Raw genomic sequence first — 21711 nt, 5'->3', positions numbered from 1 at the left:
TAAAGTATAATAATTAAACATTTTTAAGAGGCATGCAATGTTTATCTAATATATTATAAATGTTCTTTAAACTACACTTCTGCAAATAGAAAATGAAGAAATAATATATTAATGATAATAACAATAAATTAAATAAGTGCCAAATTAAATTTGTCTTATTTAATAATTTTTAAATTTTTTGCGTCGAAATTTTAATAAATCTTAAGTGGAGAGCAATGAGATTATTTCCATTCTCTATGGTCTAGTTGCAAATATTTTATGAAATTAAAAGATATTTAAAATGAGAAACTTAATATTAATGAGAAATTTAAATTTAATATTAAAAATGAAAATGTATTAAAATAAATGTCTTTAGAAAAACTTACGTTTTTCTTTAAATTGATTCAATTTTCGGCTAACAGAAAAAATTGTGGCGTTATTTTGCCCGGTCGTTGTATTCTTGCATCTTGTTTTGGACGGAATGTTCCAATTGTTTTTCATTTCTACTCGGTTACTTCCATTTTCTATTAATTTAAAGACTAGTTTTTCCATAAATGGTTAAAAAAAGAAATCAAAATACAGAAGTCAACAACGTGTTCGCCTTTCATTACTCCAAAACAAAATGAAATCTTAAATTAATTAGAAAAAGAATTAAGGAGAATAAAAGGAAGACAAACAAGTTTTTCTCTAGTTTCATAAAAGATACAATAAAATGAATAAATAATAATTTAGTTCGTTTTTACTTCGACTGTTATTTGTAAAATCAAATAATGTATAAGTATGTTTTATGTGCGAATGGAAATTCTGCTGCAGTGACATACAGTCATGCAATAAACACATCAAATTTTTAAAATAAAAATTACTTTTCAATGTAACTGTTGCATATTGCAGATTAAAAATGATGTTCGGTTGGTGTCATTTATTATAATTCATTATCTTTCCTTTTTGTTCTTCGCCAGTTTTTCCCTTTATTTTGATTGGGCTATAAAAACTTGAACCCAAAAAAAATGGCTCATTGGCGATGGGCACCTAAAGATTGATTGGTGTCTAATAGCCGCTGAAATGAGCTCAGTGGTAGAAATTGCAGTCAAGCCATTGTACCTTTATTATCCAGGGCTTTCCAATACTTTTTTTTTACTTAAATTTCATGGCAAAGTTTTAGTTTCATTCAAGAAAGGTAAAATTGGAACAATTTGAAAATTATATTTAATGTTTTAGGCTAATTAATCCAATTGACAATTGGTAGTTCTAATTTAGGTTGAAAAAAAGATCAAATTTGATTGAATTATTCAACGTTAATGGTACATCATAGGCTACAGCATTTTCAATTTAATAAAAGCATTATTTGGCTAAATTAAACCTCTTTTTATCAGAATATTGATTTTGTTAAAATATTAAATTTCTTTAAAAAATCGTAATATCTAAACTAGATAAATTATAATTTTTAGACAAATAAGGTAACTCTTAAATTAATAAAACTAGGTTTAATTCTTAAAAGCATTTAGTTAAAAATACATCTCAACGCTGTGGCTTTAATTAAATAAAAACTACGTTCATTTATATTGATTAAATACTATGAATTGTGGTGTAGGTTCGATTGACAATCTAGGCCTTCAATTTTATTTAATGGTTAATATCTGAAATTTCTTGGTAAGTATGTTTGCTAGTCGTTCTCCATCTTAATTTGGTAGTTGCGTAAAGCCCGCCTGAAAAAATAGGCATTACTGCACTTAATTACAAAAAAAAAAGTAAAAACAACTTACATTTGTAAGTATTTACAGCATGTCACAAGTTACATCTGCTTGATGTAAGTATATAATTTTTTTTTTTTTATGAATTAAAATAATTTGAAAATTAGTTCTAATACTAATACCAATGCGAGTCAAAATAGTGGAAACTTGATAGGTTTTTCAAAATGAAAAACTGAAAAAGACGTCTACATGTATATATTTATTTATTTTATAAACTACTTTCATTGACGTTTCGTTGAATGTCGATCAAAATCAAACAAATTCTGTAACATTTTATTAAAATACAAAATGAAGCAATTACAAAAGAGCGTTTAAATAGATTACATCAAATTCTAGAATATTATTACATAGATCATAACAGGTGAAAAGTTGCATTTTCTATTAATATACATATATACATACGTATTCTCTCGTCACTAGAAACTTCTCGACACAAACCTTCCCGGGTCATAAGGTTAGTAAATGTTCAGCTGTTATGCTGCTTAGCGGGCGGCAACTTGCCAAATGTCCTGTTCAAGATCTCAGACTGATCTACCCGCTAGCGAGCAGTGATTAAGAGCAGTCTGTAAGGGGCCATAATGAGTTTTAGCTGAAGTCAGGGCGCTCAAGCCCGCGTCACAACTAAAACAATAACCTGAAAACATTTTTAATTATGAGCCCTCAGCTAGTTGTTTGTATTTCTCAATTCTTAAATAGAGTGAGCCTACATCTAGATAAGATCCGTGGGTCCGGCTTTCCGTTCACTGGCATTGTGATTAAATTCTATAAACACGACGAAGTAGGTGACTGAAGCTGCCAGCATCTACAAAATAAAAGAGTGAAACATACCACTTTTTCTTGCTATTATTGTGAAGGTAAACTATTAACTTAGCATTCTGATTTTCACTGTTTGCTTCTATGTAGGTTTGGAATAACTACAGTAATCTTGAACAATCTTCTAAACAATAGTTTGCTGGTTTTTGCTTACTTTATCCTGAGACTCTAGCGATCATCTACATTTAAGAGCAATAAAAAAAGAGAGTACTTACAGAACAGAATATACCATAATCGATGAAGAAATATCCGAATGCAGTCAACTTCAATATTTTTCTCATCATTAACAATAAACCAAAGGTATGCTGCAAAATAAAAAGTACACATTATCCTAAATAATGTAGTTTTCATTTTTCATGTTCCTAATAATGTTGTCTAGCTCACATCGTTTGAAAGTTGGTTATCTTTAGTTACAGCTTGCAATAGGCTGGAATAAAACTGGTTTGCCTGGAAAATTGTACAAATAAAATATGATTCGGGAAGGGTAAAGGTTTACAGTAATTTGGGAAGAATTTGACGTTTGTAAAATTTTGGATTTTGAAATCGTACATAACTTATTATTATTTGCATTTGTTCAGTACTGGATCAGTTAAGTAAACACTGAAAAGAAAGTTCTACAATTGAGACAAATTTTCGAAACCGTAAATATATCAGAACCACATGTGTATTGCGATTTTTTGTTGATTCTGTACTGCGATCAGATTTATTGTGCTCGACTGGCGCCAAGTGAAACCACTGAATGCGGAAGCCCCTGGTGGCGAAAAAACTCACCCACAGGCTCCATAAGGAAAGAGCAGTTGCAGTCGGCAGTTCTTTTGGAGACAACCACTTCCTGATGCAAACTCACCCCTTCAAACGCTCCCTAGATGTTCTGCACAGGATTCCCCTACTCCTGTTTCGTCACACAAATTCTACGAAAAGAGGAAGCTGGTAACTAAGGATACCAGGATGGTGTCCATAATATCTCATCCCGCAACGTTCTTCCCAAATATTTTTTGATGACATCCGAAATTAAAAAGACGAGAGTTGTAAAACTACAATCTTGGAATCCTTGGGATAAACTTTTCCCAAGTGCCTGTGACGCACAATGATTCCCGGGAAGGATGTATCTAGCTTCTACACCTTAATTTTAAATATAAAAATCCAGGCTCAAAGAGACGCAACAGGAACTCAGAGGATCAGTCTGATTGAAGATAAGTAATTGCCTAAATACCACTCCCCCAAGAGGAGATCCCATGTGGTCTTGCTCTACCACTTGGTAAGTTCTAGGGGAATTAACGCTCTCTCTGGCCCGGTTTTTTAATCAAACTAGATTGTAAAAACATAGAATACAAAATAGAGGTTAAGAATAAAGCAAAATGTAGGGTTACCGCGGCGCTCGAGTTCTCGCACGCATTGACGAGATGGCGGAACTGACAGAGGTAAAGCACTATCCAAACACAGCTCACAGAGACCTCAGTCTTGTCGGACCAAAAATCGTAGACGGCGAACAAGCTGGAACTGATGATAATGAAGGAGCTGAGTATCATGATCAGTAATGCCGGACCAAAACAGTAACTTAATGTCTCACAACAGTCCACCACCTCTTCATTTAATTCAAATTGACGTAAAAGGAAAGGTTTCCTGCAAATAACCAAAAAGTCATATCACATTGGGTGTTATTTAAATCTACATCAGTTTACCGAATATTTATGAAGACAAATATTTACATAACTTTAAACGAGAAAAGGCCACATACCCTACTTCTTCGCATTTTCTACACGAATTAGCCAGTTTTATAAATGCTTGGCGATAAATCTGTAGAAGATCTGTGAACTGAGATTAAAATATGGATGAGTCATGGATTTAACAATAGTGCTGCAAAAAAGAAAAAAGTTCAATATTAATTTTAATTTAAGTGTGAACTACACTGGTTAGGGAAATATAGTTGTTTGCCGTTTAAAATAGTAAGTTAATTTCTGCGTTCATCTTTTGATCTCTTGGATTCATTTTAAACACAACGTTAAAGAGAATAATTGCAGAACTTCCATTACGCTAATACAGTTATATATGGCAGGTCTTATCATCCTACCAACGATTCTTTTCTAATTCCGGCTGATAGTGTGATAACAAAAAATTCGTTTCAACAGGAACAATTAAAATTTCTCTGTTAATTTTAGAAACATAACATTTTCTGATTTGTTGTCTCGCCTTAAAACTAATTTGGTATTACAAAGTCCATGGAGCAACTAATTAAAAGTTTGTCTCTAATTATTATTATTTTTTATTTTCACAGGATGAGGAAAGTAGGCTTTCAGTTTCAAGCCACCAATAAAAAGCGAATCCCTAAAGATAGATCGAAAATCGAAACCAGTCAGAATCAGAATGGTAAAAACACGTAAAAAATGAGAATAAAATTGTTAAACTGGTTAGCCGAGTCCTTTCGTCGCTAATCGTTGACTTTCTCTATTGTAACAGGTTGGATCGAAAATGAAGTTGTATTAGAAGTATCATTTACTAAGAAATTATTTGCGCAAGGCGATTTAAACTGATTTGGTACATTTTGGATACAATGAACAAGCATGCTCTCTTGTCCTCTTTAACCTTTAACTTTAACCAATGGCATCATTAAAAACTGAATTGTATAATTATTTATTACAGCTGTTCAAAGATGTCGCCAATTAATTAATAGTTTTAATTTGACTTATTCATATTTATTGTTAGTTAAATTTAATTTAATAGTAATTTGTATTTTATATTAGTCATTATTCTAATCTTCAAGTTCATATTAGGAAAGGTTTACCAGTTTTGCAGAGAGCGTATTACATTTACTCTTTCATGCATTTATTATTTTTTTCCAAGTGCCATTTTTGTATAATGTTCGTTGCTTATCCTTTTCACTTTTTCAAGTAATGTTAAAAAGTGTTGCTAAAATGAAGTTTGTAGAATATTTCTGAACCGGAATTACCACCCGCACGTTTTTGAAATTTCCTGGAAAATTGCTCCCAGGATTACTGTAAACTTCCTGTACAAATTATTTACATACAGATTTATAACTAGTGTACTTTTATCATTTTTCTATAAAAATTCGTTTTTGAGAGGGATTGGTGTAAGCTTCCCTACTAAGGTACATTTCTGTTCAATGAAAGTACAATGTTGTAAGAATTTAATGTTCGAAGTTTGAAGAAACTTTGTGAGTTAGAATCTTGAGAATAGCAGTAAGAAGAAGCGATTTTTTTAAAAAAATTTTTGGCAAAGTAAGATTAGTGGAAATCGCCGACTATTCACTAAGAAACTCACAAATGGAACACTCACTTACCTGAAAGATAACGGCAAAAGCAAAGGCAGTTTGTGTGTAGTCAACAATAGAGACATAGATGTGCTTGATAGAGGGGAACATTAAACATTGCATCACAGTTAAACCAAATATTCCTAGGTAAGCTAAGCACGGGGGCCAGAGGGAAGGTTTTATTAACTCCAGTTCTAGGGTAAGCAGCGGACGAAATGAAACTTCCAACAGTTTTTTATTCACAAATATCCAGATTAAATGAGCACAAATTAGGATAAGAAATATAAACAATTCAAAATAATTTAATATCACGGACAGTGCACTGGTGCTCTTTACTTCGAAGGCAAACAGTGAATAAGTAGACGAACATGTGAACACTGTTAGCACCAGGACAGCCCAGGTGGACCACAATTTGGAGACAATCAGCTGGCCTTCATTGGACAGATAGAAGGGAAACAGTCCCAAGTATCTGCACAGCTTGGTCGTGGAGTTCACATAGAGCACCACACTCTCTGCCATGCCCACACTCACTGACCCCGCTCTTCCTCCACCAATCGCTATATTTATATAAAACTTAGCGACAAACCAACCGCTAATTTCCTGTTAGATAAATTTAACAACAAAATTTCAGTATTTTATTGCGCAGTTAGAATCTAATTATCGGTCAGAAGAGTAAAAAACATTGTCACGACTGCTCAAACTATTCACAGTTACTAATTAAGGTTTACTTCATGTATTTTTCACAAATTTCTACATCCTTATGTAAATGAAAACATATTTCTTTTCTGACGACTTCTGTGTATGGGGAGAAAATGTTTCAAAACTTCTTCAGTGACGCTCTTCTATTTGAATAAGAACTTCTCAAGGTTCAAACTTTTATTCTTTGTATTATTGAAAAATATTTAGTTCTTTCTACAGAAACGAAGTTTCCAAAAACCTGGGCACCCTGTAAATTCATTTTGAGCTGGAAAAAAAAATCACCTTAAAATGTCACTTTAAGAACACCGCAAACCATCTTCAAAAAATCTGAAAAATTGATTCAGTGTCACTTTCGTCAGACTGATGATGACCAAACGCTTACTGTTACGTTCCTGAGAAAACCAAATGTCTTAAGTTGAACTCTCAGCGATTAAATATTTTTTTGGAAAGAAAAAAACAGACCAACTTTAGTTGTAAAATAGTACTAACCAAAAACCAAGGTTCAACTAAGACCTGGCAATAAAGAAATAAAGCCTAGAATTTTTTTTCTATCCTCATCTAAAATTAAGTGTAAATTAATTGGGCATAATTTACTTGCACGGTCCTGAGCCGTGACTGTCATCAAATTAGATTGCTGCCTCCAAAATAATTATACCACGGCTGAACTATTTTTAAGAGTTGATACATCGTGCCACATAAATAGAGGAGTTATTTATATATTTCGTAAACTTTAGTATTATATACTCCTAATTGAGGTGAAGACATTAGGCACGCTGTTCATTTAGGCTCCCAAAACTGATCAATAACTAACATCTCACAGCTTTACGGTTTCATTCTATTTGTTTTTTTTTGTACTTTTGTTGACGTCTTTAATTACTCTTTATTTTGCACCAGGGAGCAATAAAATTAAAGAGGGGCTCATGTGGGCGATTCAAGGACTTCCCACCCTTGTTAGAGGGAAAAAAATCAGTAAATAATGACATAAAATTGTTGAAAATACACATTGTCCCAATTATTTGCTAAATCGCTAAATTCGTCAGTTGCAGTGCGCCGTATTGTGTGTACCCAAAACTAACTTTATGTTAGGTGCTTATTTTTTATTCCAAATTGAATTTTGTAAGCAGAAAGTCAATTCATTATAGCAAGTAATCAAATAAATAGTTTCAACATGGAACTCCCAAATTGTTTTAAATAAAAAAAATTGTTTTCTTTGATCCCGAAAATATGAAAATCAGACAAGTAGCTCCACAGACAATACATTCGTCTATAATTTAAGCAGGTACAAATTGGGATACAAATTGGTGCAGGCGGTATTTCTTACTTGTTGAAATCCGCGTATCTTATTTATCTATTTTTTGTTTATCTACCTTACCAAAACAAACAGCAATTAATACTGAAACTTATATAATATAACATGGGGTCTGGGTTGATAAAATAAAATTTCTGTTACAGATTATTAATAGAAGCTGTATTCCCTATAAAAAGATCGATAACTTATCAAATATCAACTTAATTCTGAATATGAAGAAAACAGTGGATTAGTTTTATTGGATTGTTTTACAAAACTCCATTAAACCTCAAATAGAAACATGATCACTTTCAGTTGAACTTTAGAACATTCATTTTAAAAAAGAAAAAAGGATCACATGTTTCAACTTATTCTGATTAAATAATAATTAAATTTCTAGATCGTTATAAACATCTGCTAAAATTAAAGCTCCATAGCACCAAACATTAAGTTCAAGCATTAGTTTTTAAAAAAGTCAATCAGCTTTTTAAGTATTTGTATGTTTCGTCTTGCTCATACCAAGCTGTACTGCTGCTAACTTCTTTCTTCCAGAAATCTGAAATATTTTAAATTATTAAGGGATACGGGTTTAAAAACCTCGGCTCACATTGAATCTAACCAACTCTTGACTCCACTTAAATCTTATCGGTAGAAGAGTAGATAAGCTCTTTACAGTCTTACAGAAAGATTGTACTAAAAGTCTCAGAACCGAAAACCAAGTCGAAGGCCAATAGGAACTCCACACTCCTCTCTCCAAAAAAAAGGGTTTTAATTTTGAAGTACAGAACCCCTGATGTTGAACTAAGCTTCTTTGAATGACTCACTTCGGAACAGGCCCTTTAACAGGCGTACCTGTCAAAAACACAACGGAAACTATTGCCCGACATATCTCCTGTTTACCGAATTCAAGTAGGAGAATCCAATATCTTCCTGAATGTTGTTATTTTTCTCTACATTGATACTGGAGAGTTTTAGCAGCTAATCAGCAATCTGCTAATATAAACTTTATCACATTTATTTTTTCAAATATAAAGTATAAAAATTTGATGATTTTTGTTTTGTAATTTAGAAAAGATAACTAAATTGCTATGGAGGAAAGTGATGAAAGAAGACTTCAGATAAGAAATTGATAAAAAAGGGAGATATCAAAAAGGCAGGATGGTTGAGTGACGAGGAAAACAATTATTCCGCTGAGGTCCCAATAACCCGATTGAAAGTTTGGGCGACTAGAATAAGGAGCAGGGTATATTCCTATATGCAACCACCCAACCCAAGTTAAATCCTTAGACAAGCAAAATGTATAGTATATCATAAAGCCTGGCAATACCACGATCCGTAATGAAGAACTATTCTTCTAGGGGTTGTAGGGCTGATAAGCACTTTAATCAAATATTCACTACTCACCAATCAAATGCTGCAGCTTACCATTGCTGCCCCCATACTCTTCAGGCAGCAGTTCCTTCGGCACTATATTGTGAAGAGATTTCCTATCATATCCGTGCACATGAACCTAAAAAAAAGACTAAAACTGCATCAATCCGTCTTACATTTGACTGTCCAATAAAATGTTTGTATTACTCACTCTACTCCTCATTTTCTGTCGCATAAATCTCCTGAATATGTTCAGGACAACATTGATGTATACAGGGGAATTTATAAAATGTAGCCCTTTCACTCGTACTGGGTAGCAATCCTGAAAAAGTTTTACAATTTGCTATGAACAAGTGGTTGATCGAAGAGCTTAGCAGACCCATCTCCACTTTTCCTTACTTTTTTCGAAAATCTAGATTAAAAATTATCTTCGAGCTTGAAATATGTACGAAATGTTACAGGTGGACGAAGATCTCGAGGAGTGTGCGGTCATGGTACTTCACGAAACGCTTTTAATGAAAAGCGTTTTCCTGAAAGTAACAGATGCCATGAAGAACGTACCTCTATCTTTGACAGTAAGTAAATAACAAAATTTAAAGACTTTTTTTTTATCAAATCCATTCTTTACTACAAAAGACGGTTCCCAGCCATCAGACTGCCTAAAAACGTGCTAAAGTTTTAATTTATCTCTCGCCCTACTTACAATGGAGAACTTGCTTCTTCGGATCAGTTACTTATTCCAATCCATAACGATTTCTTTTTATGCGAAGCAAAAATTTTACAACGGAAGACAAAATAAAAGTATGGTGATTGTTTTCCCAAAGAACCTTTGTTCTTTGTACAAAAAATGAATTGAATTGATGATACAAAGACAGGTTGTAGTGATTAATAACAATGGATCATACTTTAAAGAATTAGCTGATATGCCTTTTTTCCCTATTCCCAATAGAATAAAACAGACTAGCAATACAGATATACATAAGGGACTACCTGCCAAGAGTGAACAGCCTTTCTGATCATCGACGTGGTTAATTGTCTGGCATGTCCGTACGAAACACCGTCCATGTCAAATATCGCTACTACTCCGTAAACCGAGACATCTTCCATCTTATCCAAGGCTAGGTCAAGAGTCATCATTCCCACCTAAAAAAGTTGGTCATATTATTAATTTTTTCTATTTATTTATGTATATATTTTAATTGTGAAAGAGATGACGCATACTGCGATCAAACAGATCTACATCTAATTTCATCGACAGCAGATTAGACACTCATCACGTTAAGAGTCAACACCTTTTTCCTTCGTGGTAACTGCCCAGACTCGAGGTAAATTAAAAGAGAGAGGTTTAGACTTATTGGGACTCCTCTGGTACCTGAACAACCTTCCCAAGAAGATAACATCTTCCACTATCTCGTGGTAGCTTCCCACAATTTCAGGTTCCCTTCCTAATTTCGGCAGATAGGGCCGGGCTGCTATTGGCTTCGCTAGAATAATTGTCTCTGTTAACAACTATGTCGTAGATTTTGAGAGTTGTGGGATGTGGAGTATTGAGTTGTTTATGTTTTTAGGCTAAGAAACCTACAGAGACGTTAAGTGGATAATGCACTCTCCTCTACATACTTTTATTACTGTCTTTTTATTTATTTATTGTCTTGATTCATGTTTTTGCTAAATTTGTATCAAACTGAGTTGACTTACTTTAAATACATCATCCTGTTTGTGTAAATAAGGATTATGAGCAGCGACACGAATGAAGATTATCATTCGTCCTTTGTCATCTCGTTCAAGCAAGGGCAAAAATACTCTAATTTAAAACAATGAAAAAAAAAAATCAAGAAACAATGTTTCAAACAGCAATGATTAGAAAACTTTAATACGATACTTACCCAATTTCAAGTAGTTTTTGAATTTCTGGAAGATTGGGGTTCCTATTATGAAACCATTCTGGTGCAGTTCCTCTAAGTATATAAAAATTTGATATTTTCTTTTGCGCCTGTTCATAATTGAATTTGGTAGCACGTAAAAAACGAATCAAATTGTAATCATCTACATATAATCCGGAAAAGATGTTTTTGAACAGAAATATAATTTTATTTGTATGTTATCAGATCCAAAAACTCATATTTTGTATTTTAAATAATATTTATTTGCTTATTTTCAATTTGTAAGTGAAAATAAATCATACCTGATTTAGCATGTAAATGTGCATTTATTGTTAACCATTTCCTTAACGCCTCTAAACCTTGTTCTTTGGCTTCTTGAGTTTCATTCAGTACTTGCTGAGTATAGTTTATAGCTTTACAATCTAATGTTGTGCTTAGGCTATACATTACGACCGATACTAATCCAACAACCACTTGTGGCTCTATGCTTTACAATTTATTAACAGATAACCGTTATAAGGTTACACTGATAAAAAGAAAAAGCTTGAAAATGCTTTAAAAGTACATTCAAATTTATCAGCAGTTTTTTAAACTTTGATATCAACTTGTCATATCTAGGTCAGATTTTCAACTAGTGAAATTTATTATTTGCTTGCAATGTCAATCTCTATTTTATAAACCTCACATATCAACTATCAGAGATAAGGGTTATATGTTTCACTTGACGCAGTCAATTTGACAGATATCTAATAATGTTATCAACCCATAGATGTAGATACTGAGTAGCCAATAGTATTGTTCCGGATAACTTTACGTATAAAACACATTGATAAGGTCAAATATAAAATAAATAACCAAATAGATTTAATTTGATTTTATTCAGTTTAAATAGTTTCAGTTGTTAAAAATTTATTTAATAGTACATATTTACTCAGTAGGTTTATTTCTACCACGTTTTTTTCGATTATAGGTAAACTTTTTGAACCCTATTATTTTTTTTCTTTAGGAAAATTGAAAGCAGAATCGTTTAATTTCCATGAAAAAAGGTATACTTTAACAGAAAAATTCTATATTTAAAACAGTATTAGTATCATGGGAATTAAATTCTAATTACCTACTGAGGTTTTAATGTAGTATTTTTTATTTTTATCAAGTGCTTTCTTTCACCATTGGGCTTTTTCGATCTTTTGTCAAGTTGCAGCTGTGTTAAGCTCAGCTATGCATTTTTTGCCTTTGGCAAAATTTTTTTTTGACGTTTGTAAATATTTTTAAAAAATTGTAAAAGTGTATTATTTTTAAAAAAAATAAAAAATTAATTAATAACATTGTATTTATTTTTCCTTTCAACTCTTAATTAATGTGAAAACATTAAAAAATAAAAATTGATAATGTTGTATTTATCTTTTAAAAAAAAATGAAGAAAATACGAAGAAATAAAAAGACAAACCCAAAAAAAAGATTAAAAGTGGCCGCCAAAGTTTGGAGTGTTGCAAGTTTACAAGAGTTGAAACGGCAGCACGAGTCATCTAAAGGCAACTAGTGGAACCAAAGGCCATCGTCATGGTGAAACGGCTTTCTATTTTTTAGTTTACCATTTAAATTCCTTTTTCTTTTAGTTTTTACCGTTTTTTAGCATTACTTTTTGTATTAAATTAATTTAGATATAATTTTTTCCTAATAAATATATACAAATTCAAGTTTATGTAAAAAAATAGGTTTGCAAATAGATTTTTTTAAATAAAAAGTTCTTTATTCTGCAGATTGCGACATCGAACATGCATATTAAATATTATAACTAAATAATACATTATTTTAGTAATTGATTCGGAACAAAAGATGATTTTATGATTGCATTGGAAGTTTTCTCAATGGCTTTTTCTATCTGAAAATCATCATTATTCATTGAAATAGTGTGTGAGTTAATCTTGAATTAAATAAAAATTAAAACTAAAATTTAACTAACACCGTTTTTTTAAGATACAAAATTAATATTCTGAGGCAAAGAAGTTTAATTTGGCCAAACAATAGTTTTATTAGATTGGAAATTATAACATTATTTAAATTAAAAGAGAAAGATTGCCCAAAGAAAAGTAACAGTTTGTGGTAATCCTTAGTACGCATAAAACAATAGATAAGACTACCTAAAAAATAGAACCACATAGGCAGTGGTTAGTAGATGTTTTTGACAATAGACTTGATGAGTATCCTCTATTATCGGTGGGCTGCTGGATTTAAATCACCCAATTTTTTTAGTCTTTTTAGTCCAAGTGTTTTTAAATTGTTTTTGCTATTGTTATATTTCCCTTAAATTTTATCTCGCTTTTTCATCGCCACAATAACAAATACGTCAACTAGCATCAACGGTGCTGTACGCCTTCAACGTTTTGGCATTGGTTCTCCGCAGCCTGCTTCATTTTTGGAATGAAATCCTCGTACAGTAGAGTCGTGGGACCATTCACAGGGTAGATAAAGATACCGTTTGGATAAAATATAAGGGCTGGATCTTAACCCACATCAGAGTATCAGTGATTCATACAAAACTGTATACAAAACTGATTAAACAATTTATTTCAAAAATACAAACACAAATACTTATTGTTACAAAATTTACATTATCAGATGATGATGATGATCTCACCTTGCTTACAATTCCATTATTATTATTATTTTTCCACGATTGTCACAATATCAGAACATAAAAACCACCAACTTTAATGACACGAAGAAATAACACTTTTCTACGTGCCTTTACTTACAGTTAATATTCTATTACAAAATTATAGTTCGTATGAGAAGTTCCCAAGCTAAAGTATATTAAGGATTCACTAAATGAACATTCAGTCTAAGTTTCCTGTTCTTCTCCAAAACTCCAGTTTGGTCCCAAATATTTTTGGTTAGCTCTTTTTCACCATAACTTAAGGACATTAATCTGAAATATAAATATAACACACTCCCTTTGTTTTGTGGTTTTCTTTTGAACTTATTAAAAAAACTAAAATCACTTTCTTACCTAGCAAGTACCAATCTAGCGTGAAAATCGTCTGCAGATGACTTCTCAGATGATAGGTCTGCTCCATGTCTTTGTTGTACTAAATCATTTTCTATCGTCTGATACAAAATAACTTAGGTAAATGATTATTTAAAAAAATATTTGAATTAAGAGCAATTAAGGAAAACTATGACTATAGCAAAGCTAAGTATAAGCCATAGTTAAAGTGGAATTAATTCTTGTTTCTGCAAGAAAGATTTAAATTCCGTTAGTTCAATCGTCTGTCAAATATAATCGTTCTTCAGAATTAAAAGTTCAAATTAATAAAACGGTTTGGAAAGGGAGCACTATAGAATACCTCTATAGATTTTAAGACAGGGGATGCTACATAATTAGCGAAGTCTTTTGAGAATTATAGAAAACTAGTTCAAAGCACGAAGGAAGCATGTACTAATTGAAACATGTTACAAGAAAGCATGATGTGACTGAACCACTTTTTTCACACAACGAATGACAGCTATCCCCGACAGATGATACAGCTTTGTCTAGCCTTGTTTAGCATTGATCTTATGGGTGCTCACTGCGCCTTCTTGGCCCTCTTCCAAATTCATTTTAGTTTATTTTTCAGTAATTAATATTATTTTAATATAAATTACTTGTATTCGTAGAAATTACTTCAAATTTGTTTAAGATATGTACTAATTATTTTTTTCAAATCACTGCTACTAAGAAAGATATAGGAATTATTTTGAATAATAATTCAAAGCAAGCAAGCCATGACAAGCTGCGATGCAATTATCCATCACACTCTGTCTATGCCAAAGAAACCAATAAGTTAAATCTATCTGATTGCTGCTAAAAGTTTCTGTACTTTTAACTTAATTCGTCAGATGTCAATCATTTAAAAATCATTCGAAATGAAGAATAAGTGAATTAGAGTGCAAGTTCTAATTATGGAAGTGAGTTACCTGGAGAAGATGCTCAGGTAGATTGAAATTAGTGACGGTGGTTACCAGAGCTAAGTACTGTCTCAATTGGTCTAACAGAGGCTGGCGCAAATATTTACCAATGGCCAGATAACATTCCTCTAAGGATGATGTATATTCTGGCAGTGGAGTCAACACAATATGACAATCACTCTAAAACAAAAAAACAATGCTTTGTCTGTAATGCGTGTGTAGAACAATTTTTTACAACAATAATGCATGTGAACTACTCTACCGGTAATAGAGATTTTCCTTCGGATAGAATTAATACGGGCACATCAGTAAGGAATTCCACGGTGAAGAACTTAAAGTCGTAGTCAAGTTTTTGATTTTCAATCAGACACTTCAACGCTTGAATATTCTTAACTCCTAAAACACCAACATTGTCTTGCTTTAGTTCACAACATCCCAAATAATTTAAACATATTGCGAGCAAAATTAACTTTCTAAAAAAGGTAAACAAATAATTCAAATACATTTTTCAAGAAATCTGGAAAAATTGATAAGTAAGACTATCTATTGTAGAGCTATTTGGTTGGTACTACAATACAATAAGAAATAAATTTATCTGGGCACACCATTTGCACGAGCAGAAAATTCAAATAAGCAATGTAACACTCAGCGACAGGCGCTCAGTGACATCTACTTTCAAGAAAAAAGAAATTCTGAGAAAAAAAAAGATTACATAGGATAAATATTAAGGGCTTAAAGTAATTGATGTAAATAAACAATTTCTTTGTTTGACCCAGTGCCTCTACACTTCTTTATGGTTCTGAAGAGTGAAAAATTGGAATTTTCGGCGCTAGATCAGATGAAACTTATGGCGGTACATTCATTTGGTTAGAGTCATTCCATGTCAAATCAACACAAAAAAAGACCATTTTTGACCTCACCATCTCGGATTTTCTTAAAATTTGGCACATGTGTACTATTGGTACAGACTTGGAAAAATATGAAATTTTACTGTGATATGTCAACTGGTTTATGAGTTACAGGGCTGTAAAGTTGCCAAAAATGGGCTGAAAAACAGGGAACCCCGTGTTTTTGAATTACTGTAGAAGCTTTCCTAATTGAGCCACAGACTTGGGATTGGTGTCATTTTATAGCATATATAATGCCCTTTCCTGTGATATGCGACACCATATGGGTTAGGATAAATAAAGTTTGTTAAATTTAAATTTTAAATTTTTTAAAAAGTACATATTTTAAAATTTTAAAACTATTTCCATGAATAGCTAGTAGTGTGATGAATCACTGGGCAAAATATTAATTTGGGACGACAATGGCTTCATTGTTAAAAAAATTTAAGACTAAAGCTCCTTTTCGTGGAAAATATATTTTAATAAAATTAAAGTAATAAATAAATTGAAAATAGTAATAATGAATCAATGAATCATAATTAATAATTATTAAGATTTAAAATATTGATTTTGAAATCATTTTTAGAATTAATAATTATGATGACAGTAATTATTCATATTAATTGTAATATATTATTTTAATGCAGTTAATCAAATTATACAAAAATAATTCAATTTAATATCTTTGTTCAAGAACAGTCTTCTTTGACTGAGATAACAGCCTCTTAAAGGTGGTTTAAGTCGGCAAAGGGCCTTGTGATATCGTAGGGGGTTCGGTAAAGAGACTGGCAGCTCGTGCCAGTTTGCAACGACTCTATGAAAATCAAATCTAAACTTCATTACAACTTTTTGAGTGGGCAGTTGAAAACATCACCAACATAGACTTTGCATATTCAACTCAGGAAGACTATGTTGAATCTGAGTGTTTTTTAAAAAATCGGTTTGCTCAAGCATTGGCTATTAAAGGAACACAGCAATACCATGCTTTCATTCCCAGAAGTGAATCCAAAATATTGGTTAAAAACTTTTCTATGAACTCAGAAGCTTGCGAAATGGAAGTTTCAAAATTCCCTGATAATCTAAAATTAGCCGCCATATCAGGTTGTATATCAGTGTAGTCTATAAAGAAACTGGTGGCTTGGCTTGGATATGTTTTAGAGAACTTGATGAAGTAAAAGTAACTCTTCTTCATCCAGCTGGACCCTCTAAATCATCTCGCATCCAAGAAATGCCGATATTCTTTGGGTCTCAGTAGTGGATGTTTTGATAAAAATTGATCCTGTGACTCTGACTGGAAGAACTTACATATGTCCTACTAGAAAGTGATGCATGACAAACAAATGACGCCTTTTCAAGCTTAAAATATTAAAGAGATCTTATTACTTAACAGTATGTTTTACTTTGGACTTATTAGTGGAATTATTATTAGCATTATTGTATTAACATGAATTCAGAGTTGAATTAATCGGATTGGAGCTTTAGTCTTAAATTTTTTTAACAATGAAGCCATTGTCGTCCCAAATTAATATTTTGCCCAGTGATTCATAACACTACTAGCTATTCATGGAATTAATTTTAAAATTTTAAAATAGGTACTTTTTAAAAAATTTAAAATTTAAATTTAACAAACTTTATTTATCCTAACCCATATGGTGTCGCATATCACAGGAAAGGGCATTATATATACTATAAAATGACACCAATCCCAAGTCTGTAGCTCAATTAGGAAAGCTTCTACAGTAATTCAAAAACTCGGGGTTCCCTGTTTTTCAGCCCATTTTTGGCAACTTTACAGCCCTGTAACTCATAAACCAGTTGACATATCACAGTAAAATTTCATATTTTTCCAAGTCTATACCAATAGTACACATGTGCCAAATTTCAAGAAAATCCGAGATGGTGAGGTTCAGACCCCGTGTTGATTTGACATGGAATGACCCGTTAGAACTGAACCCGCCACAAGATGAGAATCCAGTTTGTAAGTCCTTGGTTCGTCCAGTTATTTGGTAAGAGCAATATTTACCTACTTCTTCAGCCAAGGCCATCTGTACAGGAAACAGAAGTACAAACACTCAAGGAAACTAACCTTTCTCTTCTAGTTTTCCAACTTCCAGTTTAGTTTCATCTATCACTAGGTGTGTATGCTCACTAAGTTGTAATAAACCTGTCTGCAAGCGATCTGTTTCATAATTCTTTCTATAATATACAGAACAATGCCATTAAAGATTATAACAAATAATTAAATTAGATGAATTAGGCAACCTATTTACCACAGAAATACCAGATGGTTTTAATAAATTAAATTTTACATAACCAATAATACATAACGAAAACCAGTCTTCGAACTTTTTTCTACATTAACAAATTTTTTTTTGATACTACATATAGTTGTTCTAGAACAACGTATTTAATACACTTTATTGTTTGGAGTACACAGTGACCATCGAGCAACCAAAACATTTTCCTGATAAAGTTACATTTTCTTACTCTAATTTTAGAGGATGTTTTTTCGATTGGTGTCTATTTGCCATATTGAATTTTATTTATAGCAGAAATTCTTAAGTCATTACAGTAGTACTAGCGGTTATAAAAAACAAACTTACTTTGGTATCATTTCTGTAGAGTTCATAGTTTCCAGTGACATGGGAAGATAATGTGTTTTTGGAAGTAACTGGGAAATCAGTTTATAAAGATTTGTAATGTAATCATTGGTTCTGGGTATATTTGATAGATTTACAGTAAATTTACCTAAAACTGTAGAATCCAACCGGGCATATCTGTAAAAAAGTTGGAATTTTTCTTGAAAATAGTAATAGAAAAAAAAGGTATTGAGTTATAATTATTATAATATTCATACACATGTGCAATTAGATGACAGATCAGATAATCCGCTGCTAGCGAATCTCCCAGTAACAACTGAGTCAGTACAAGATGTAGCTCTGATCGAAGTTTCTTGGCTTCACTCAATATCTGATCTATAAAAATTATTTGTAATGGTGTCATTACTGAATTCACAATTTTTGAATCCCCAATAAATACAATACACTAAAGCTGATGAATCCTATTATATATTTAGATACTTCATTGACGAGAAACAATATATCTCTATTAAAAAATTGATATATGTATCTTTATTAAAAATTAAATGCTTACTATGCTTAGGATCTGAACTGCAATATGGATTCAATGATTTGATAGTTTTCAAAGTAACAGCATGTAATCTTGGAATGTTGATATTTGGCAGCTCATTATCTTGAGAAAGTGGACTGAAATTGATGAATCCACATATTTCAATTACGTCATTAACTTTTAGTTGACTGTCAGCTGTATCGTCATACGTCTGGAAAAAAAAATAAAGGCTGTAACATAGACTACAATCACAATGTAGTAAGCGATGATTTCTTGCAAAATAGTGAACCTTACATGAACAACACAGGAATAATTGTTGGGGCTAGGAACGGGGTAATATTGAGTTAGATTCTGTGACCCATTTTTTTCTGATGAAGGTACAGAGGAGCAAAGACGTTTTTTTATCCTGAAATATAAATGGTAAACTGAATTCGTGCAATAAAAACACTAAGATATTGATACTGCCTTTTTGTACTTACTCAACGGGACCTGGTCCATCCACTTCCATATCTTCTGCGTTACGTTTACTGCTGTAAGAAATAGCTGCGCTCTCTTGGCTAGTTTCATAAACGTATTTCTAAATTGTCAAAATATTAAGAAAAAAAAAACTGATGTAAATGGGAGACGATCACATTGCCAATGCTGCCATGTACAGAGTGGTCAGAGTGAAAAACTGTTTTTTATTTAATGCAAAAGATTAATGACGAAACACTCCAAGATTTGGGTTCAAATTTACTTTTAAAATCTCCCCTCTAATTCATAATCTTAATGTATGCCAAGTAGCTTTCCCTCTTTCCGCAGGTAGACCTTCCTGAAAGCCCTAGCCCTTAACGCCATCTTTTACCCCAACCTGCTAGGCCTTGCGAGGTATCGTCATTCCTCCTTTCATCTGTTTGCCTATTATAAATTTTCCTCGGAACTTTAAAAAAGGCAGACACTTCAGACGACCAAACCACAGAAAACTGTTTTTATTTTGTTACATTTTTTTAACGCCCGACACTTTCTAATCTGTACATTCTAAACTATTACTCTTCTTTTCTGATTGCCGCCTCTAGAAGTCCATTTAATAAAAACAATGTGGTATTATACTTATTATTCATAAAATTACAGTTTTAATAACCTGCACACTCTAATTTTGGCCCTAAACTTATAACTTTGAGTTATAACTTAACACGAAATTAATAAATTAAATAAACCATAATACATATTCGAACTTCACTTTTGTTGCACTATTACTGAATTTATTTAAAATACTTCTTTTTATACATGTATATAATTATTTTAATGTTTAATTTAATTATACTTTGATAATGGAAAACCCCTGTATTTTTCACATATGAAACAGCATTTATGAACTTATTATGAACTTATCGTCGGCAAATTGAAGATTATGACTGACCACCCAGACAATGTCATGAGGTTCATCGATTTATAAATGTGTACTGTAAAAGAAGATAAATTGACTCTTCGTATGTACAAGTATTTTTCAGCCCCTCTGGATAAGTATGTTTCTATGATAAATAATAGTTTAGTTTAAAAAGCTTAAAAATTTTCTCCAGCAACATCAAACAGTTTACCTTCGGAATCGCTTGAACATATATTTGTAGACTATTGTGTTTGTTCCATGTGAAAGTAGTTAATGTAAACTCTTTTAAAGATATCTTCACATTTCTAATGGAAACGGAATTAATGTACAGAACCAATGTGATAACAAAAATAAAAAAGAATGCTGGAAATTTTACAAAACCTTAGGACTCAAAAGATGTACCTTTATCACTCCTAGAAAATTTACAATTCTTTGAATTCAATATTAAGTACTTCTTTTACGAATTTATAAATTTGATTCCCCTTTAGGACTGAATTCTACATTGAAATACATGTTGAATTGGCGGTTCAAAAAAGCTATCACTAACTTCTAGGAGCGTATAGCAAATGTTTTAAACAATATAAATACCTCATTTGACTATAGATCTTTGATCCACTGTAACTAGCACAAAAGCTATGTAAAGGATACTGGTTCCGCCCATTCATTTAACGCTGGCACGGATACACAAAAATATAGTTGCCTTTCCTGATTCTGGCAATTTCCAGAATCCAAGATAAGAGACTCATTTTCCTTTTGGGAATAAAAAAACCAAGCATATTTCATTAGTTCAATTAAACCCTCTTCAATCTTTACTTTTAAGGAAAAAACTTACATCACATTGAAGAGAATCACGATATTTGCCCGATCTGATTTCTTTTAAGCCTGTTTTAATATTGAGTACTTCGTAAGAGGAGTAATAGTAAACAGGATTGGGCATATCCTGTATCATGCCGCAAAATCTCACCAGTTGCCCTTCACTTAATTTATAGTCAGGAACACAATTCAACAACGGGATCTGCAGATCAAATATTGAAATATAGATATTTAGAAATACCTATTAAATAAAAGGATAGTAATATTTACCTTATCCCAATTGGCTTTTATATAAGTTAGGCATTCTTCAGATTTTGAAGCAAATGTTACCGCTGTAATATCCCACATTATTATAATTCAAAAGAATCCAAAGAATAATGAAAGATGAAACCTGATCCTTAACGCGGGAACAAGGCCATGTAAACTTCTCTCTAACAGGTTCAGGTTATGATTATGAAATGAACAGTAAACGATGGAAAGGAAATAGCCCCTTCCCGTTAGGCTCATAATTCCAGA

At 32.1% G+C, this 21711-nt stretch overlaps 3 protein-coding genes across 6 annotated transcripts; all 3 read right to left on the bottom strand.

Annotated features, from left to right (window-relative positions):
* Positions 1-1162: 1162 nt before the first annotated feature.
* On the bottom strand, positions 1163-11824 carry LOC141446647 (retinol-binding protein pinta-like). 3 transcript variants are annotated; one of them, XM_074113256.1, is made up of 7 exons: positions 11355-11824; positions 11056-11162; positions 10868-10973; positions 10160-10312; positions 9381-9491; positions 9203-9308; positions 1163-1685 (listed from the first exon to the last, which is right to left on the bottom strand). In XM_074113256.1, the coding sequence occupies exons 1-7, from the start codon at positions 11376-11378 to the stop codon at positions 1603-1605; spliced, it is 690 nt and encodes a 229-aa protein (XP_073969357.1). In that variant the 5' UTR covers positions 11379-11824; the 3' UTR covers positions 1163-1602. The 3 variants fall into 3 exon arrangements, with proteins under 3 accessions (XP_073969357.1, XP_073969355.1, XP_073969356.1); XM_074113254.1 differs by having other exon boundaries at positions 11056-11215; positions 11355-11813; XM_074113255.1 differs by lacking the exon at positions 1163-1685 and adding an exon at positions 7951-8354 and having other exon boundaries at positions 11056-11215; positions 11355-11806.
* On the bottom strand, positions 1909-6359 carry LOC141446646 (uncharacterized). 2 transcript variants are annotated; one of them, XM_074113252.1, is made up of 7 exons: positions 5842-6359; positions 4258-4358; positions 3914-4166; positions 2928-2990; positions 2759-2848; positions 2438-2532; positions 1909-2364 (listed from the first exon to the last, which is right to left on the bottom strand). In XM_074113252.1, exons 1-6 carry the CDS (start codon positions 6328-6330, stop codon positions 2440-2442), a joined length of 1089 nt encoding a protein of 362 aa, XP_073969353.1. In that variant the 5' UTR covers positions 6331-6359; the 3' UTR covers positions 1909-2364; positions 2438-2439. The 2 variants fall into 2 exon arrangements, with proteins under 2 accessions (XP_073969353.1, XP_073969354.1); XM_074113253.1 differs by having other exon boundaries at positions 4282-4358; positions 5842-6357.
* Positions 11825-13597: 1773 nt separating the features above from the next.
* On the bottom strand, positions 13598-21657 carry LOC141446628 (mini-chromosome maintenance complex-binding protein). Its single transcript, XM_074113211.1, has 13 exons — positions 21466-21657; positions 21215-21397; positions 21031-21132; positions 19496-19593; positions 19311-19422; positions 19041-19227; positions 18745-18862; positions 18491-18664; positions 17974-18083; positions 15263-15396; positions 15010-15180; positions 14063-14160; positions 13598-13981 (listed from the first exon to the last, which is right to left on the bottom strand). Exons 1-13 carry the CDS (start codon positions 21541-21543, stop codon positions 13867-13869), a joined length of 1680 nt encoding a protein of 559 aa, XP_073969312.1. The 5' UTR covers positions 21544-21657; the 3' UTR covers positions 13598-13866.
* Positions 21658-21711: the final 54 nt, after the last annotated feature.

This window comes from Rhodnius prolixus, unplaced genomic scaffold (genome assembly GCF_049639745.1).
Source record: "Rhodnius prolixus isolate KJV_2025 unplaced genomic scaffold, Rpr scaffold_7, whole genome shotgun sequence".
Taxonomy (NCBI): Eukaryota; Metazoa; Arthropoda; class Insecta; order Hemiptera; family Reduviidae; genus Rhodnius; species Rhodnius prolixus.
The sequence above is the reverse complement of the archived record's forward strand: the minus strand, read 5'-3'. Positions and strand labels throughout refer to the sequence as shown.

Coding starts and splice junctions, on each gene's coding strand:
- LOC141446646 (XM_074113252.1), bottom strand. CDS start 6,330: ATGGCAGAGAGTGTGGTGCTCTATGTGAACTCCACGACCAAGCTGTGC. Junction 4,167..4,257: donor GTGGCCTTTTCTCGTTTAAA/GTTATGTAAATA, acceptor GGTTATTTGCAG/GAAACCTTTCCTTTTACGTC. Junction 2,849..2,927: donor ATAACCAACTTTCAAACGAT/GTGAGCTAGACA, acceptor TTTATTTTGCAG/CATACCTTTGGTTTATTGTT.
- LOC141446647 (XM_074113254.1), bottom strand. CDS start 11,499: ATGTATAGCCTAAGCACAACATTAGATTGTAAAGCTATAAACTATACT. Junction 10,313..10,867: donor AACAGGATGATGTATTTAAA/GTAAGTCAACTC, acceptor CAACTTTTTTAG/GTGGGAATGATGACTCTTGA. Junction 1,686..9,202: donor TAAGCTGCAGCATTTGATTG/GTGAGTAGTGAA, acceptor CTATTTTTTCAG/GCGGGCTTTACGCAACTACC.
- LOC141446628 (XM_074113211.1), bottom strand. CDS start 21,543: ATGTGGGATATTACAGCGGTAACATTTGCTTCAAAATCTGAAGAATGC. Junction 21,398..21,465: donor TAAAAGCCAATTGGGATAAG/GTAAATATTACT, acceptor TTTGATCTGCAG/ATCCCGTTGTTGAATTGTGT. Junction 19,594..21,030: donor TAAATGAATGGGCGGAACCA/GTATCCTTTACA, acceptor TTGACAATTTAG/AAATACGTTTATGAAACTAG.